The following is a 19,136-nucleotide window of genomic DNA, read 5'->3' as shown; positions in this document are numbered from 1 at the left end:
CCCGGAGACTCACTTCCCAGAGGCGCTGTTGGCAATCTCGTCAGCCAGCTCATCTCGCTCCTGCTCTGCGTGTCTGCGGGCTCGCTCAGATGAGGCCAGCTCCTAAATGAGTTCAAACGGAGTTAGGCTCTCCCACTGACATTTTCCCTCATGCTTTCCACATAACCAAAGAGCAGTCTCTATAAGATAGGAGGCTGGCTTAGTGCTGAGATGAGATTTGCTACCAGACCCATTAAAGGCCACCAAGGAAGCGTTCACTGTCACTTGTGTGGAGTGGCTATTTCCCACCATCATCAGGTGTTCCTTACAATCATGGAGCACAAGATTCAACTTTGAACCCTACAGAGACACTGGCCATACCCAATCACAGCTCACTCAAGGCCTTGGAGCTACCGGCCATGGTTTGCTGAAGTACAGCCAGGAAGTAGATGGTACATTTATGTATATGTTATGTTCAAGCCACAGCTTTAAATTAGTGTGGATTAAAGAAGCCATCTATAGAAATTAGGAAAATACTGAATTATGACAGTGAACTCGCCCTGCATCAAAATTTGCGGGACGAAGTAAAAGAGGGATGTTTATGTCTCTGTGAATGCAGGAGTCATAGCCCTGAGCTGCAGTGTGTGTTAGCGTGCCCGAGGCCCTGGTTTCACTCCCGGACACACGCACATACATACCTCACAGAAAGAGAAAAATAGCCCAAGGGAAGTAAACAAAAGACAGTAAAATAGAAAACATGAAAGGACCAAAGGCCGGTGCTCAGGATAAGCCTGGGCTCTACCCGTGTCTCATCCATTTGTTGTTTCTCAGCCTCTCCCTGACTGACAGGGTCTCGGCAGCTGCTGTAGCCAGTGCTGGCGATTTCCCATGGCAACTGTTATCAAGCCAACAGTTCCGGTCACTATCTTTTGAGAAGATCTCGGAAATTAGTAGAGAGAAGTGCACTTCGGGAGGCCTTATTACATGGGTGGAATTCTGTCCTGCCTGCTCCTTATGATGGAGACCTTAGTGAGAGACGAGTGAAAAGTGCTTGTTTTTACATGTCCCACTCCAGAATTCAACGGAACACGTCTCTTTCTGTAAGGGGACAGCACTTCTGCGAGAAACAACAACCCTCCCTGGGCAGAGCCCACTCAGCTTACTGCTTAAATAATGATCTCTCCTTTCTCTCAGGGGAGCACATTCTAGAAGGCTGTCTTACTAACAGCTGTTCTGCCTTTAGTCAGGTAAAAGAATATTCATTCAGGAGCAGGTGACAAAGCACTGGAAGTGGTGCTAAACTGAAACCACACCATCAAGGCCACAACACATTCCCTAAGGACAAGCAGCTGCTGAACACGTGGGTGACCAAGCAAAGATACCTCTTGCAACTGGAGGATTTCTGCTTCTAGACTCTTCAGTTTCTTTTCACTTTCTTTGGATTGAGCAAAAATCTCATCTCTAGATGCTCGAGCTTCTTCTAGTTCACGCTGGTAATCCTTCATCTGTGCCTGAGGTTAAATAAGAAAGTCCTTTTAGGGAGTAGTTTTTAGTCTCAGTATTGTTTCATTGTAAAAAGAACACAGAAGTACAAAGCTCCCAGAAGACCAGACTGATATCCCATGTAAATCCCTCAACAGGAACAAACCAATGCTGGAATGGAATGGAGTCTGTACCATGACCGAGTGCGTTTGTCACCTGTCCTATGACAAACACAAATGCATTAATACACCGTATCACCTCATCAGCTGCAGAGTGGCATTGGATTTAATCACAACACTCGATGGGCTATGAAGATGAGGCTTTAATCCGTATGCTTTGCTGGACAGATCATCAAGTAGGGACGTCCAATCTCAGTCTCTACTTAAACCCTGACGTGCAGAGCCCAGCCCAGGTAATTTGACAACAAGAAGCCAACCCAAGAAGGAAGGAATAGACAAAGTGGGTTTACGGCATGATCTTTGCTTAGGCAATCTTAAGGGACCTAGTAAACAAGCCATCACAGCTAGTAGATGACTTTGGCAAGATTGATAGATACAGGGGCTGGAGAGGTGGCTCAGTGGTTAAGAGCACCGACTGCTCTTCCAGAGGTCCAGAGTTCAATTCCCAGCAACCACATGGTGGCTCACAACCATCTGTAATGAGATCTGATGCCCTCTTCTGGTGTAACTGAAGACAGCTATAATGTATTCTTATACATTAAATAAATTAAAAAAACAAAAAAACACCAGCCAGAGTATATACAGAATTGTAGTGTCCAACTAAATCACTAAAAGACAGTGCAACTGAAAAGATTCACAGGCGGGATGAACTGGCATTTACGTGTTCTTCTGTAAAGATGTTCAGTGCCATTAGTGTACTGGCTGGTTTTTTGTCAGCATGACATAAGCTAGTCATCAGAGAGGAAGGAAAAATGCCTCTATAAGATAAGGCTGTAGGGCATTTTCTCCATTAGTGATCAATGTGTGAGGGCCCAGCCTATTTAGGGTGGGGCCACCCCTGAGCTGGTGGTCTTGGGTTCTATAAGAAAGCAGGTTGAGCAAGCCATGGGGAGCAAGCCAGTAAGCAGCACCCCTCCATGGCCTCTGCTTCAGTTCCTGGTTCGTGCCCTGACTTCCTTCAATGATGAAGAGCAATATGGAAGTGTAAGTCGAATAAACCCTTTCCTCCCCAGCTTGCTTCTTGGTCATGGTGATTCAAAGCAAATCGAGCACAATTCGAGGTGCTGGGGCCCTAACTGTTAAAGAGGCTGCCACACAAACACCAGCACCCACAAAAGCTGACTGAGTGCCCGTAGTCCCAGTGCTGGGGAACTGCTGGCCAGCTGTTTATCCTGGCCGCATCTGAGCTCCAGCTTCAGAGAGAGGCACTGGGAAACAAGGTAGAGCACGACTGAGGAGGACGCTGACCTCCAGCCTCTACGCATGTGCAAGTGCTCATAATTGGGGGAGTGAGATTAGAGCCGGGGTCCAGCTCAGGATAAGCAAACATCCCAAAGCAAAGGAAACACACAGATCCTGTGGTGCGTGACTATCTTGATAAACAGCTATTAAATACATTCAGTATTACTTTTCATCGTGAGAAATATTTGTGATTATTAAGCCAAAAGTTTGTATTCAGCTTCAAAATTTTTAAATTTTGCGTGTATGAGTGTTTTGCCTGTTTGTATGCTGATGTACCACGTGAATGCAGTACCCAAGGAGGCCAGAAGAGGGCAGCATGTGAGCCACCATGTGGGTGGATGCTGGGAACCAAACCTGGGTTGGTCCTGGACAAGGGCAACAAGCGCCCTTGTTATAGACTTCAGCCATCGCGCCAGCTTTAAAGAAAGCACACAAAAGTGATTCCTTGGCTTATAAAGCTGCTGGCCACAGACGCTTTGTCTGCATGTGTGCAGCTGTAAGCAACAGTCACCATTTCTTTTGTCAGGTGCTCCCTTCATCCTGAGACTTCCACACAGCTCTGTCAGTCTTTGGGCTTTGGCTAAGATCATAGTTGTTGGGTGCATGCATGAAGATGTAGAACTACGAAGTTAAAGGAACGATTTTTTCTGAAGGTTTGGTCACAGTTTGTACCTCCCACCGGTGCCTATACCTATCTAGTAAGAGCAGGGCCATCCCACGCTGGCCTTTAGCATGAATAACAGCCCTCTCCTAATCGAGGCCATAAAATGGTATCATATGTGTACCAAAAGTGATGCTTGGAGCTGTCTGAAATTACATTCCCAGCAGCGCAGGGGAAAGGCACACTCTGCCTCCTCCTGGAGATCTGCTGGACAGTTAAGTGTTGCTTAAGGGTATTTGTGGGCACAGGACCATATTACAGCAAGGATACTTCTCTTGGCCACCATCCCCAGTTCTGTCTCAAAAGCAAATCCAATAATCTAGGGGACAGTGGCTCGGTGACAAGGTGACAGTTGGGTGCTGTATTGTCTCCCAGCTTCAGTTTCATCTTGGTTCCAGTACGGCCATGTGACCCTGTCCCGCAGGGCAAGCCTGCCGTTCTTACCTGAAGCTTGCGAAGCTGCTTGATCACTTCATCCCGGGCCTTGTTGGCGGCCTCGATCTGAGCCTCCAGGTCCTTCAGGTCTATCTCCATCTTCTTCTTTGAAGCCACAGCAAGTGCCCGCTGCTTCCGCTCATCCTCCAGCTCTGCCTCGAGCTCTCGTACCTGAAGGACAGTGTGGACTGCATTATCCTGGCCTCTAGTTCCTTGGCTAGGGGAGATCGTCACTGCAGAGGTTCCTGATACCAACAAGTCCCCATGTGTTACTAACAAAAGCTCAAGGACTGGGTTTAGTTCAGAAGGCCTTGGCAACCACTGCGTGGGATAGGCCACGCTTGCTGGTAGTTACTAGGGGACCCAAGGAGGAAGACCTTAGGCTCACAGGGACAGGTGACTCTAATCAGAAAGATAGGAGGCACAAGACAATCAGAAGATTCTTCTTATGTCTTCAGTTCCAACACTTGGGATTAAACTCTAAGTTTGAGTACATAAAGAGCCCTTTAAGGGTTCAGCGGTAGAGTGCTTACCGAGTATGTGCAAAGTCCTAGGTTTGATCCCAGCCTTCCGAAGGGGGTGGGGTGATTTAAGGAGGCCATGATATCTGAATGATGGGCACCTGCAGTGTCCCCCGATCTGAGGGACAGGTTTTCCCCTAGTCTCATACCCTGAGTACTCCGATGGCTTCACAGACACCCTAGCTAAGCAGCAGTGACATTGGAGAAAGAGAAAATCTAAACCACTTACTGCCAGATTCAACATGTCCTGCAGCTAATGCTTCCCAGTGCCAGCTACAGGCCGACTGCTGGGCCGGCTGAGAACGCACGAGCCAGGCTCTGCAGGCCATGCCTCCCCCACCCACCTGCTTGAGCAGCAGCCGCTTCTTCTCTTCATTCTGCTCATCTCTGGTTTGCAGGTCCCTCTCAAACTGGGCCTTCATGGCCTGCATGTTGACTTCCAGGCGGAGCTTGGCATCCTCAGTGGCCTGCAACTCGTCCTCCAGCTCCTCCAGCTGGGTCCTCATCTCCTCCACCTGCTGCTCCAGGGCCCGCTTGGACTTCTCCAGCTCGTGGACCTAAGGCGCAGCAAACGTCAGACTGGTGAGCAGAGGCCGCTGCTCTTGATCAGAGATGTGACCTAAACCTACAGTTCTGACTTCTGCGGTCACACGTGTTTTAATCACCCCACTTGGATGACAGGACTTTGAAGCTAAAGCAGTCACATCACCCGCCGAGTGTGAGGCCGCATGAGCCTCAGAAGAAGTCACTCACAATGGAAAGGCTCACGGGCTACCTGAGATAGAGGTAGTCTGCAAAGCAGGGCACAGCCACGAGGTCTGACCTTTCTCTGAACAGTGCCCTCCACAAAGATGAGCCTTCTGAGCCTGGAGCTCCACTGGGTACCTCCACCTCCTGTCCCAAGTAACCTGCCCAACCTCTTGAAGCAGACCTATGTGTCATCGCATGTCCGGGGCTCACAATCACGTTAGCTTCACGGGCAAGCAGCAGAACTTAGGAAGATCCATTCCTAAGTAGTGTTTGGTAACTCATCAGTCACCATGAGTGTGAGTGTCAGTTACTGTGGAGAAAATGACTAGGGAACCACTATAGTCTTCTCTTCACTGCTACATGGCTCTGTGAGTTCAAAGCCAGCCTGTTCTACAAAGTGAGCTCCAGGACAGCCAGAGCTGCTACACAGAAAAGCCCTGTCTCAAAACCCCAAAATAATGGAAGTTGGCAGAAGAGCCAAGGGGAATGTCCCCTTTGAATTGCAGGTCCAAATTTACTCTGTAGCTTTCTGCTAGTTAGATACTGAGGGAGGGCACAGGGCAAGGAACTAGCATGGGGACTCTTGGAGAAGGCACACATGTGAGAGCTCACAGAAATGTCTCAACTGTAAGTCCTGACAGCTGCTGACACCCTGAAGGCCAGCACTCAGGTCTCAGGAAGGCCAGGCGGGGAGTGGAGTAAATGTGCTTCCGTTCCCAGGGGATCTTGGGACATCCAGGTTTGTAACCACTGACAATGCAGATATGAGAGGTGCCTCTGCCAGAATGAACTGGGGCAGGGAGGGCCAGGGTAAGGGTCAACATCTGGCTGTCTGCTAGGGGTTCTGCAATAATTCCACATCTGGGGTCTGGGGAGAAGGTCTCAGCAGTAAAGAACACTGCGTGCTCTTCTGGAGGACCTGGGTTCAACTTGCAGCCCACATGGCAGCTCACAACCACCAGTAGGTCTAGTCCCAAGGGATCCAATCCCTCTCTGCCCTCAAGGGCATAGGGCATGTGCACGGCACACACATGTCTGCAGGCTCCCACATGGATCTCGGCCCAGGTGAATGGGAGAACACATCTGCCTCCAGGACAGGGCTCTAGTTGGCTCTGCTATGGTCCCAGGCTGTTTCTGTCCTCGCAACTACAGATGACTTACGTTCTTCCCCACATCATCTTTCGAGCTCATGAGGTCTTCCATGTCTGCCCGAAGCTGCTTATTCTGCCTCTCGAATTCCTCCTTGGCCTCCAAGGCCTCCTCCAGGGCCCGCGCCAGGGAAAGCGCCTTGGTTTCTTTCTCTCTGGCCTCAGCTTCAGCCCGGTCCCGTTCTTCTGCATAGCGAGCAGAGATGCCCTTCTCTTCTGCCAACAGCTGTGTGAGAGCAGAGCACAGTGAAAACGCCACTCGCCACACCTAAGGACACCGCAGAGGGCCCTACGCACCCCAAGGCTCTCTGAGTGCCAATGATGCCGCAACTGGAAAGCTCCAGCCTGTGCTCATGGGATAGGCCACAGTCAAAGCACACAGCGCTGCACAGGCTGTAAGCACAGGCTTAGGTGAAACACTGAGGTCCTTCCTGTACATCACTGTGTAGGTGCACATTCCGCAGTGAGGCATTCTCAAGCCTGGGAGAGTGCTTGTCCTAAGAACCCTGCATGGTGGTATTTATTCCCCTGTGCAGGACTCATGGGCACCCCCATACTTCCTTTTCATGTTTTCTGAACACTGTGTAAATGTGTATTTCATTTAAATAAGAAAAGATTGTCTTAAACCAAAGTGAGAGCCTTGTCAGGATGTGCAGCCTAAGGGCCTGGACACCCAGCAACGCCTCACCTGGTCAAACTTCTTCTGTTTCTTCTCCAAGTTGGAGACGATCTGGCGCTGGTGGTCCAGGTCCACCGTCAGGTCATCCAGTTCCTGTTGCAGCCGGTTCTTGGTCTTCTCCAGCTTGTCATATGCTAGGACCTTTTCCTCCAGTCGCTGACTCAGCGCCTCCACGTCCTTAAGCAGCTTCTTCTTGGCTTCTTCCAAACCCTCAATTGTCCCCAGGTCATCGTCCACTTTCTTCTTGGTGTCAGCCAGCTAGGTTTTGGGTAAGGAAGCAAGGGTCACAAGAACTTGTCTGATTTTTGCATTTCAAGAATCAACACTTGTTTTCAATATTATAAGCCAGCACGGTATGCTTCTAACCCAAGTCCTGAAACAACCCGTAGCTAAGCTGTAAATTGGGACTGAGCCCCACAGAAGCCACACTTCTGTCTGTAAAGGTTGTCAAGTTATGGAGAGGACATCAGTGTTTGGCTGGGTTAAAGAAAAAAAATCATGTACCGAGCTTAATTTAGTTCAACCTAATTAACTGTCCCAAAATGCAGAGGCTGAGTCCACGTGGCTAGGCCACCGCCGTCCCTGCATACATCTAGGGCACTGCTGCTCCCAAAAAGGACACACACCTGGGACTGCAGGGCCAACACCTGCTTCTCCAGGTTCTTCCTGGCCTCCTCCTCCTCCTCCTGCTGCTCCTGAAGGCTGTTCTTCTCCTCCTCCAGCTGCCGGATCCGACCGCTCAGGTTCAGCTTCTGCCGTGTCTCCTCCTGAAGAAGCTCCTGTATGTTTAAGAGGGAGCGCCTAGGTTACCTGCAGCGAACACTGGGGCTCGATCCCACCAGAGGAACAAAAGGCCCAAACTAAAGTAAATCTCTGGACAACTAGGCCACAAAAAAGCAAGCGCTCCTATGGACAAGAAACAGCCAGCGACAGATAAGCAGTCTCACCCTTGCCTAGGCCCACACATATGCCTTCCACACATGCGGCTCCTGCTGCAGTCTCTTCCTCCGCACTCCTCTGCCTCAGTCCCAGCACTCGGCAGGCATTTAGCTGACTGACTTCCCCAAAATCTCCATGCAACCATGTCCTTGCTGCTTTTAGCCGTGAGCACTCTTCACGGTGACACATGGCTCCTGCCTCCTGCAGCCCCCCTGACCAGGCTGCTCAGGGGCTGCGCTGGTTGCTGAACTTGTCCCTGTAACTTACTTAGTTACCCTGCGGTTTAACCGAGACCTCTACCTCCTTATTTTGAGCACCTCACTCCAAATGCAGAAACAGTGTCTGTCACTGGCTGCTTCATCACAGAAATGCATGCAGCACGTGCTCTCGGCACGCGTGTAGCATTGTGATACATTGGAGCTTTACTTTATTCCCGTCCTCAGTTGGCCGGAAGTTCTGTTGTTTCAAAATCTGGTACACGCCCCCTCCATCCCCTGCTCCCCGAGTACCTGTGTGTCCTGTAGCTGAGACTCGAGACCTGCAGCATCCTTAGCGAACTTCATACCTTTCTTCTCGGCTTCTTCCAGCAGGGTTGAGACATTATCCAGCTCATTCTGCAAGGAGGTAAGGAAGAAACTCAGTTCCACAGTGAGAAAAGACCATCAGAGCCCTCAGAGAACACAGCAGCGCGTGAGTGTGCACATGTATGAGAATTCGAACTAGAAAATTCAGTGAATGCTTACCACCCAGCCGGAGCTAAGACCCACTCCACAGCCCCCTTCCCACCGCCTCTGGTTGAAAGGGCAGGGGGCGCAGGGACCTGTGATCCTCTTCGTGTTTTACTTTGACCACCACAAAAAGACAAAATAAAACCACGCTGGAGGGCAGGAAGGGCCAGTTTGGGCCAGCAGGTGTTTTCCTCCGTGTTAATTTGCACTAAGCACACGCTGGGGGCACATGGAGTTTACATCCTTACAGAACTTGACATTTAAGGGACTCAAGGAGATATGTACATGCTGGTAATCAGCCAAAATGTCTGCAGCTGTGAGGAGCGGCACACTCACATTCAGTGCGAGCATTACACTCACGTTCAGTGCGAGCATTACACTCACGTTCAGTGCGAGCATTACACTCACGTTCAGTGCGAGCATTATACTCACGTTCAGTGCGAGCATTACACTCACGTTCAGTGCGAGCATTATACTCACGTTCAGTGCGAGCATTATACTCACGTTCAGTGCGAGCATTATACTCACGTTCAGTGCGAGCATTACACTCACGTTCAGTGCGAGCATTACACTCACGTTCAGTGCGTGCATTACACTCACGTTCAGTGCGAGCATTACACTCACGTTCAGTGTGAGCATTATACTCACGTTCAGTGCGAGCATAAAGTCGCTGAGGATCAGATTTTAGGAATAGTGTGATACCTCCCCCCATTTCCTCCCCAATGAGAGGTCTCCAAACAGGGCTGGAGAGATGGCTCAGACCATAAGAGCACTGGCTGCACTTCTGGAAGGTCTAGGTTCAGTTCCCAGCACCCAGCTCATAGTGGTCTGTAACTCCCATCCTAGGGGATCTGCGCCCTCTTCTGACCTTGGTGAGTTTCGGGCATAGAGGTGATGCACAGACAGACATGTGGACAAAACTCGTGAGACTGTGCAGTGGTGGAGCACACCTTTAATACTAGGGAGGCAGAGGCAGGTGGATCTCTGTGAGAGGTCATTCTGGTCAAGAAGCAAGTTCTAGGACAGCCACAGCTACACAGACAAACCCTGCCTCAAAACATGCACGCTCACATTTTTATGAGTGCTGTGCATATAGATAGAAAGTGGAGGAACAGCAGGGCACGCTGTCTTCACTTGTCTTCTGTCTGTATGACTATGGGGAGCGATATGGAAGATACATTGTATGCCTAACAAGATAGCCTTGTTTCTATTACTTCTGTAGCAACATCCTTCAGTGCTCTGGGTGCAGGGGACTGGGGAAGATCTCTGGTGTTGAGAGGGACCTCCTCTTCTACCTGAGATCTGAAGAGGCCAGAGAGGAGGCTTAGGTTCTATGAGCCACAGCCTTCTTGGCCGCCCCTGTGGAGGATGAGATTGGGGGGAGCAGCTATGCACACAGGAGTCCAGTGCTTCCCGGGAAACCTCTGATGTCACTCACCTTGTTCAGAACACTGTTTCTAACTGCTGCCTTTAAGGAATACCTTCCAAGATCCATGAGAGCCCACACACGAGGCACGCAGGGATGTTCTGTACACAGGCCAAAGGCTGGTCTCCTTAAGAGGCCTGCTTCTGACATCCCTGGCTAGATCCGGAAAGTTGGATTTGAGGTGGGGTCTGACACTAGGTCCACTGTGCCTGTGCTGAGAGCACCTGCTGTCCTTCCAGGCTGACGGCCTACACAACCCACACCACCCACTTCTCAGCAACAAACAGCCTACTGTGCTGAGTGTCTGACAGGATCCCTGAAGGGCGACTGCCACCACTGTCCCCACCCTGCTGAAGAAACTGGGCACACACTGTGGGACTGGGCTGGCCACCAGTCAGGCAGCTCCAGCTTCCTTCCCTAGAACAGGAGCCCTCAAACCTCTGTGACAACCACTTCTGTACTCTGTGCAGCGAGGCAGTGGCACAGACACCTCTTTCCTAACAGTGACTCCTCTGGGAAGTCGCCTTACTGCTGTGCCGGAGTCTGTTACTAGGCATGAAGGCGCCTTTGCACACATTCCTACAGTGAGCAGCTTTAACGCTGAGCCTGTGCCACTGTACTACTCTGTGCGCAGCTGGACTAACGGAGAGGTGAGACGCGCTCAGCTACAGCCACGCTGGCCAGGTCTAAACTCACGTCTTTTTTTAAAAAAGATTTATTTATTTTATTTATATGAGTACACTGTAGCTGTCAGACACACCAGAAGAGGGCATCAGATCCTGTTACAGATGGTTGTGAGCCACCATGTGGGTGCTGGGAATTGAACTCAGGACCTCTGGAAGAGCAGTCAGTGGTCTTACCCGCTGAGCCATCTCTCCTGCCCTAAACTCACGTTTTATTCTTTAAAGGGATTGCTTAACTTACACACACACACACACACACACACACACACACACACACACACACACACACACACACACACACAAAACTCAAGGGTTCCCAGATTTAATTGAGACACTTTCCAGGTATGCAAGAGAACACGCCAGAGCCCATACCTGTAGCTTGTTTGCTTTCTCGGCCAGTTCTACCCTGAGCCTGTCACCTTCTGACACCTTGGCGTGGAGCTCCTGGACCTGGGCATCTAGCTTCTTCCTCTTGTGCTCTGACTCAGCCTTGACCTGCTGCAGCACCTTCACCTCACACGCCAGCTCCTTGTTGTCCGTCTCCAGGCCCTGTTTGTTCTTCTCCAGATTGGCTTTGAACTAGCAGAGGGGAGAGAGGAACTCATCAACGGTTGTCTCACAATACTCCATAAAAGTGCAGATGTCTGTGGGCACACAGTGAGCCTGCAACACCACGTGTGCGCTGCAGGAGTGCCTGAGCACACCCACTACCTGGGAGACCTTGTGAGTTGTTGCAGCACTATGGGCTGTGAGACGCTCATCAGACTGTGGTTCTCCTCCACACAGGGCAGAGGGAAGAACTGTGCCTTCGGTGCGTGTCTTCAGTAACAAGTTGTCAGAAACGTTATCCCAAACTTACTGAGTTTGGAACACGGATTGGGTCTCTGGTTAGAGACAAGGCTACCCAGGGCTCTGTGGTTATGGAACTTGGCTCTAATCTGTCTTCCCACTTATTAGCTGGGTGACCTAAACTTATGTTTCCTTATCCTTTAAATGACAATGACAGGTTATGCGACAGTGCTGAAGCCAAGACTCTCAGAGTACTAAACAGCAGAGACCGACCCTCACTAACGTGCTGACACCATCACCCTGCACAGGGAAGGATGAAGAGAGAAAGGAGAGGGACAGAAGCAAAATGGCAGGAAGGCAAGGAAGTGTGTGGGGGAGGAGGAGGAAGGAGGCCGAGTGGGAGGGTAGGAGGCTGAGGAGAGCACAGCGGGGTGAAGAGCAGTAGGAAGGGCAGGAAGGGCTGACAGTGGTCCTGTGGCTTCTGGCCTCAGCCGAGAGGCTCAGCAATGCTCCACAGAGGCTGGGAGCGAGTGAGCTGGTGTAGCTAGAGGGGACGTCCAGCAGGTGGGTCTTAGGTGAGGGGACGTCCAGCAGGTGGGTCTCAGGGGGTCCTCACCCTCTTAGCCTGTTCCAGTTGCTCAGAGAGCTCCTCCAGCGCTGTGGCGTGCCTCTGTCTCATGTCCTGGATTTGAGCTTCATGGTTCTTAGTTTCATCCTCAAGAGCCTTCTTCAGCTCAGCTACTTCCTGCTCCCGCTTTGTGCTACAGACATTTTTTTTTTAAAGTACAAAGATCAGAATTGGCTAAGCAATGAAATTAAAACCCATTTTATGTGCTGTTTGTGCTTAGTGAACCTTACAGAAGGTCTTTGATAGACACCAGCCATGTTATTTCCAGTAAGTGGGCTTGATCAGTACTGTGGCATCAGACATCCTTCTAGAAACAGTACAACGTGCCCTCCACACTGACTTACACAACCAGGATTCACTGTGATATCCATAAAGGTCATCTAGTCTTTTTACGCAGTCTGCTTAGCACATGATGCCAAGCTTCCTCAGTCTAGCCAGCTTTCTGAAGTAAATCCCACAAGGCTTGTAGCAGCAAAGGTGCTCCCCAGTGTAAGCAAGCCTCCTTGTCACCCTTGTGAAGCAGTTACAGGGAACTAAGGTTACAGGGGAGGTGTAAGATAAGGCAGGCTGAAGGGTCACATCTCTCTAGAAAGGTCTTGGTGTTGGAGCCTGGTACTGGGCACAGGAGATAAAAATATCACAGGATTTGGATGCTCAGAATGAAATGGAGGGGTTTCATAACTGCACCGATGTCATGAAGATCACTAGTATTAAACATCCCTGTGTGGCTTTCTAGTATTTTCTAACTGTCTATGGCACATGGGGGCAACATGAACAACCCAGTTATTTTACTAACCAGGAGTGAATTCGCCTTCTACATGTGAAGGTTTTAGATCAGTCAACCTGAACATCACGTTCAGGTGCACAGCCTGAGAGATGGAAACCAGAGGCTGCGATATAGCATCGCTCCGTGGTAGAGCTCCTGCCTGTGGCAGCCATTTGACTACCACCTGCTCACTCCCTGAAACCAGTAAGGTGACCGACTCCTGCAGAGACTTACGATAGCATGTCTGGAGAGTCCAAGGTCACCCTGAAGGGCGTATCTGAAAGACTTGCTCTCTGCTTTCAGATGTGTAGGGGACCTCTTCTATCCAACACAACTCAAAACACCAAGTCAATGCAGATGACAAAAATTTATTGTGATCAAGTCCTCATGCTTTGAGGAACAAAGGATGACTAATGGGAGCTGTGGCTAGGAATGGTCATTATGTTTTGGGGAGCAAAGGATGAAAAAAGGAGTCTTTATTTATGTTCAGGAACAGAAGATGAGTAACAGAAGCTGGTCAGCTATTGGGGAGTCCCCAGGTCCCTTAGGGCTGGGAACGAGAGCTTAGTTTCACCCCATCACTAAAGTGGAGTCTGAAAACAAAATGATAGCACTTAGGATAAGTTTCTTTTGCTTGTTCCCAACACAGATGTGAAACCCATGCCAATGATACGTTTCTCTCCTCCCTATTCTCAGCTGAGAGAGAGGGCAGAGGTCACAGCCACGAGAGGTTAGATGGAGTCTAGACAGAAGAGTCATGGAAGCCACTTCAGCCGCAAGTGCTGCTGGCTCAGACACTTACTTGGTCTGGCCTGTCCATGGCTAGTGCTCATCAACATTACTTCAACACAGCTGGTGGCTCCCGCTTATTAGATGTCAGGAAAGGCCCTGCTACGCTCATTGTCTTTTCAGTGTGTTCCTGGTCTCTACTTGAATCCCAACGTCACAGGAACTCTTTCACACAGAAGAGAAACCCATGACCACAATTCACACAATCAAGGAAAACTAGGGGACAAGGTAGGGTTCGGTGAGCACTCCGACCAGTCTTGGTAAGAGCACACCACACACCAGGTTTTAGATGAGCCAGAGCCATGCCTAGTGTTGTGTTCACCACCACCAAGCACATGCTTGGTTTTGGTAATGGTGTACACACCATTTCAAGCTTTTAACACAGAAAGTCTCTGCAGCCCAGGCTGGCTTCAAACTTGTGGCAATCCTCCTGTCTCAGTCACCCAGGTGCCTGAGCAACCACCCGCAGTATCTGTGCAAGAGCTGAGCGGGAAGAAGTGGTTAGAGTCGTGGTCAAAGGCCCATCTGTGGAGCTAGAAATCCACCAAGAAGCTAAGAGTCTATTCTGCTCTTGCGGATTCCTGGGTTCGGTTCCCAGGACCTCCATCGGGTGGCTTACAACTGCCTGTAAGTCCAGTTGCAGGGAGTGCCGATGCCTCCTTCTGGCCTCTTGTAACTCCAGCTTGGAGATCTGAGCATTTAGTTCTTCAGACACATGCACACATGGGCACATACCTCAACCCTCGTTAAAAATATAAAAATACAAAGACCTTCTGAGGGTAGGTATGTGTGCAAATTTAGTTGTGTAAAGCAGAAAGAATCTGTGAAAAGCAGGCCAGAACTTAGAATGCTGCTGCACACGCAAACCCTGGGCAATTCGTTGTGATGGCTGCTCGCGCCTTCCCTGCGTGCTCCTGAAACTGGGGGTGGGGATGGAGGGTCTGCCCTGGTCTCGCTGTTCTCTGCAGCCATCTGCTATCTAGACACAGATCTGTCATTCTTCCAGGGGCCTGTTTCCTGATCAATGAGTAGATCCTGGTGTCACATCCTGACCTTCCTGGAAAGGGGGTGGGGACCACTGGCTTTTGATCCTCCTTCTGGGTACTTGGTATCTACTTTAATGTGACAGTGTAGCCTCCCACTGTAGCACTGGTGGTCCATCATGCATATCCTAGAGCATCTGACAGGCATGCATGTGTGTGTAGACTGTGCACACTTACACAACAAGCTCAGTCACTAGCCTAGGCAGTGTGGGTTCCTTTCTGTCTGGATTCACAGTCACATGGAGGGAGCAGTGGGAAGCAGGAGGCAAGGACAGCAGGGTGGAAGGTGTCTCAGTGGCCTCACAGATGACATCTACATTGCCAATGGCCCTGCCTAGTCAGTGAGTTGTGACTATCTATGGGCTGATAGCTGTAGGTTCCTTCCTATGAGCCTTCTCAGGCTATGTCTACCTATGCCTGGCTTTTGGTAGTATCCTGTGCAGAACATTCCAGGGCCTGTGCTCACTCTTTTCTTACAGGGCTGGGACTGAACCTCCGCCTTCTGCATATTCAGCAAGCACTCTGAGCTGTCCCGGCTTTGCACCTGTTAGCACCCCTCCTCCTCCCCTGCTTCCCTTCCAGTGTCCATGGCTACTGTACTGCCTGCGGGTGGCCACCGCTCCACTGCTCTGTCTTCATCCTGTCCTTCCCTCTGGTCCTGCCTCTGTCTCCTCCTGACTTCAGCTTCTACCGTGTCTCCCACCTCGGTCTGCTGTGTGGCTGCTTACTAACCACCATGCTTCGTCACCAATTCCCTGCTCTCCTTCCAGGAGGAAGCAGGCTATCGATTTGAATGGCATCCACTGTGGAGTGGACTGGAAAACCCAGCATGGCAGAGCCCCTCACTCACCGGAGTTCCTGCTGAGCTGCTGTGGTGTCTAGGGTGTCCTCCAGTTCTGTCTTCAGAGCTTCCAGCTCCTCACTCAGGTCCCGTTTTTGTTTCTCAGCCTTGTTCCTTGAAGCCTTTTCAGACTCAAAGTCTTCCTGGAGCTCGGCGATTTGGGCCTGCAGCTCCCGCGCCACTTTAAGCGCATTATTCTTGTGCAGCGTCTCATCATCTCCTCTGCCAAAAGATCCAGGCACAAAGACACTGAGGATGGTGTGTGGATGGGCCGTGCCTCCTGCCTGACAACAGCCTTCCTTCCTGGGGCCTGCTGGAGTCGGGGTCCCACTCGCCAGCACAGACCTGTGTGTGGTCCCAGGCCTGACACTGTCACACCTTCGATTTCCCCATTCTTTGGCACAACTTTGAACTTACACGCACGGTTTGAGTGTCGACAGGACTTCCTGATGGGACCACACAAGCGAGAGGCCTGTTTCCAGGCTACAAAGCACCCAGTTGGATTCATGGAGCTGGGGATGACTGTGGACTTTTCATCCCCCTGCCTCTACCTCCTGGGATTATAGGCATGCTGTTCTACACTCAGTCTTCTGTAGTGCTGGAGCAGAGCTGGGGGTTTGTGCACAATAGGCAAACACTCTACCAGCCGTGCTACAGCTCCAGCCTGTTACAAGTTGTTCTTAATTAAATCATGTTATAAATTACGCTCCAAGACCATGTAGTCAGGTAGTTAACGCTTTAAAAGTAAAATGATATGTTAGATGGAAATAAATTGGTTTCAATATTCCAAATGGTTTTAAACTAAATATCAGATTATAGAATAAGAGGAAATATTTCTGAAATGTTAGTTCCTTCAAAGTCCCAAAGCACACTGAAACTAATCTGTAACATACAGAAAGGAAATATCTGGTACAGTAAAGTGGCTTGCTCTCTGGTGTGAGCCTCCTAGGATTTTGAGATGTGACAATCTTGTGAGACCTCAGCGCTCTGACACTCTTTGTGTGCTGGTGGGTTTTTTTTTTTTTTGTGTTTGTGAACTTATGTCATAACCAACATCAAAGAAACTGCATCTTGTTCCCTGGAGTTTCCCTATGCTTCCAGACATGGGCCATGATGCAGACCACAGGCCTGCCCGTCCAGCTGCCTCCCCGACTGCAGACCTGGCCAGCGCCCCCTGAAGCTCCTCCTCCTTCTTGGTCAACTGGACTTTGAGCTCATCGACCTGTGCTTGCAACTCGGCGATCTGGTCCTGCAGATCAGTTGTTTCACCGTCCAGTTTCCGTTTGGCCTTTTCCAGTTCCTGCCGTGTTTTCTCCTCCTTCTTCAAGCGTTCTGAAAGGCAAGACAGAAGCAGAATACACACAGTAAGTGGATGCAGCCACAGCTTGGATAACCCTGAGTCGAGTGCTTGGTCCTGAGACCCTCCAAGATGGAACAGAGATGAGAGGATAGGATCTGCAGGAGAAGTGGGGCACTGTCTAAAGCCGTCGCTTCTCTTGGAAAGTGAATTCACTCTGCTAAGAGCCAAGATAACATGGAGCTGTGTCACAACATCCCTGTGCCCAGGACTGGGAAGGAAGCTAACCAGAGGGTCATGGCCCCCATCCCTGAGAAGCACAGGGGAGAATGACAGGAGCAGGCAGAGCCATGTGTCTTCCCAGCCTCTCTGGTATAACTTCCTAATAAGGGCTGGTGACTACTTCTGTTCCTGTGCTTTGCTCAAGCAGTGTGGCCTGTGAGCCCTCAATTCTTTAGCAGGAGCCCTCTGTTCTGCTAAGAGCATGTCCCAGGATGGGTACACCCACCTCACTTCTTTAGCAGAGAACCCAGAGGGTAGCAAGGAAGTTGACAAAAGTAAGTTTATGTTAACATTCCCTCTTTTATCTACATCAACAAAAAACAAAACAAAACAAAAAAACCCACAACAAAAAAACCCCAAACAAACAAAAAAAGCACCAAAATCCCCTTTCCAAGCCCAAGTCTTTTTTCTTAAAAATACATAAGCCCATGTTTCCCATTGTAAAAAGTATGTATAAGTGCTTGCCTAGGGAAGCGAAGGCCCTGGGTTCGGTCCCCAGCTCGAAAAAAAGAACCAAAAAAAAAAAAAAAAAAAAAAAAAAAAAGTATGCATAAGAAAGCTGGTGGGCACACTTTCTGCAGGGCTTGTGTGACAGCATTCTCTAGCTGCAGGATCAAGGACAGGTCATCCATCCCTCACAGCTTCTGTCCCGTCTTCAGCTGTCTTGACTGTGACATCCTGTTAGCCAGAGTTGCTGACACTGCCTCTCTCCAGTGTCACCTCTGTCTTACCAGACTCTGCTGTTGATCAATCCCTTTGTGAGGTGTCACCCGGGGACTTCCCCCCAGTGTTTGGATCCAATGCCCAGAATGTCCATTAAAGGCAAGTTAAAAAGAACAAAGGAACCCATCTGAGTTCCATTCCACCAGACACCAAGCCACAGGACCTGTGAGGATGTTGGTTAGCGGAACTCCTCATCTAAGCGATCCCTGGGCTTGCTTGGCTGTTCTGACTCTGGTACAACCACGACACCCAAGAGTCTCTGGGCTGGCACTAACCTTCTAAATCCGAGATCATCACTTCTTGCTTATTCCTGATTTTGGCTAAGTTTTTTGCCTTTTCTTCCTCTTCAGCCAGCTGAGAGGAACACTCAGCAATTCGATCTTCCATGAGTTTCTTTTCCTAAGTAGAAAGAAAATTCTATTTCAGGGAAGACATGCAGGATTACATGCAGCTTGGGTTGGAATTCTCTCTGATGTGAGAAAAAGCGGGTGACTGGGGCCTCGGGGTGGTGTTCTCCCAGAGCAGCTAGGCGATCTGGTGGCTGCCTACTACCTGCCTTGCACTCAGAGCCCGAATACCAGATGCACTACGAGGAGCGTAGATGGAACAGACTGGAAAAGGTTGTGAGGACATTTGGCTAAATGGAGCCTGTCTTCAGAGCTCTAGACAGAAGCTTTACAGAGAAAGTAAACGCAAGTGAAATTCTCTCCAGCACTTTTTCTCCCTCACAAGGAGCCACAACCAGTGAGTGTGTCAGCTCTTCTGCGTCTCGACAGTGGCGCCTGTGGGAAGGGTCTTACTTTGATAAATTTGGAATTCTGGTCCTCGAGAAGCAGAACCTCTTCTTCCATCTTCTTGATTTTAGCCTCCGCAGTCACCTTCTCCAGCTGCAGCTTTTGCCGCGCCCCCTCCTCCTCATCCAGTTGCTCTTCTAGATCCTGGTGAAGGAAAGCCTACGTCAGCTTCTCCATCCAGATTCAGCCGCACAGCGAGAGCACACAGGAAAAATGGCCTGTACTGTATTTGCAAGTTTGAGACAGATACGTGCACCTTCACAGGGTAAAGTATAAACTGGGTTGATCCAGCACGGCAAGCTCTGCAAACGTGCTTTCCACACAACTGCAGG

At 50.0% G+C, this 19,136-nt stretch overlaps 1 protein-coding gene across 1 annotated transcript in view; it reads right to left on the bottom strand.

Moving 5' to 3' along the window:
- The window catches only part of Myh10 (myosin heavy chain 10), a 126,839-nt gene that overhangs the window by 5,409 nt on the left and 102,294 nt on the right, over positions 1 to 19,136 (bottom strand). The window contains exons 24-37 of the mRNA XM_032913155.1: positions 18,811 to 18,948; positions 18,286 to 18,409; positions 16,869 to 17,040; positions 15,718 to 15,930; positions 12,258 to 12,402; positions 11,225 to 11,431; positions 8,525 to 8,629; positions 7,703 to 7,855; positions 7,086 to 7,334; positions 6,411 to 6,623; positions 4,844 to 5,056; positions 3,988 to 4,149; positions 1,362 to 1,490; positions 14 to 102 (exon numbers count right to left, since the gene is read on the bottom strand). Of these exons, the coding sequence (XP_032769046.1) occupies positions 14 to 102; positions 1,362 to 1,490; positions 3,988 to 4,149; positions 4,844 to 5,056; positions 6,411 to 6,623; positions 7,086 to 7,334; positions 7,703 to 7,855; positions 8,525 to 8,629; positions 11,225 to 11,431; positions 12,258 to 12,402; positions 15,718 to 15,930; positions 16,869 to 17,040; positions 18,286 to 18,409; positions 18,811 to 18,948 (2,312 nt within the window). The remainder of the gene's footprint in view (positions 1 to 13; positions 103 to 1,361; positions 1,491 to 3,987; positions 4,150 to 4,843; positions 5,057 to 6,410; positions 6,624 to 7,085; positions 7,335 to 7,702; positions 7,856 to 8,524; positions 8,630 to 11,224; positions 11,432 to 12,257; positions 12,403 to 15,717; positions 15,931 to 16,868; positions 17,041 to 18,285; positions 18,410 to 18,810; positions 18,949 to 19,136) is intronic.

This window comes from Rattus rattus, chromosome 9, assembly GCF_011064425.1.
Source record: "Rattus rattus isolate New Zealand chromosome 9, Rrattus_CSIRO_v1, whole genome shotgun sequence".
In the NCBI taxonomy this organism is placed as follows: domain Eukaryota; kingdom Metazoa; phylum Chordata; class Mammalia; order Rodentia; family Muridae; genus Rattus; species Rattus rattus.
Note: the sequence above shows the minus strand (reverse complement) of the source record. Positions and strands in the feature narration are given on the sequence as shown.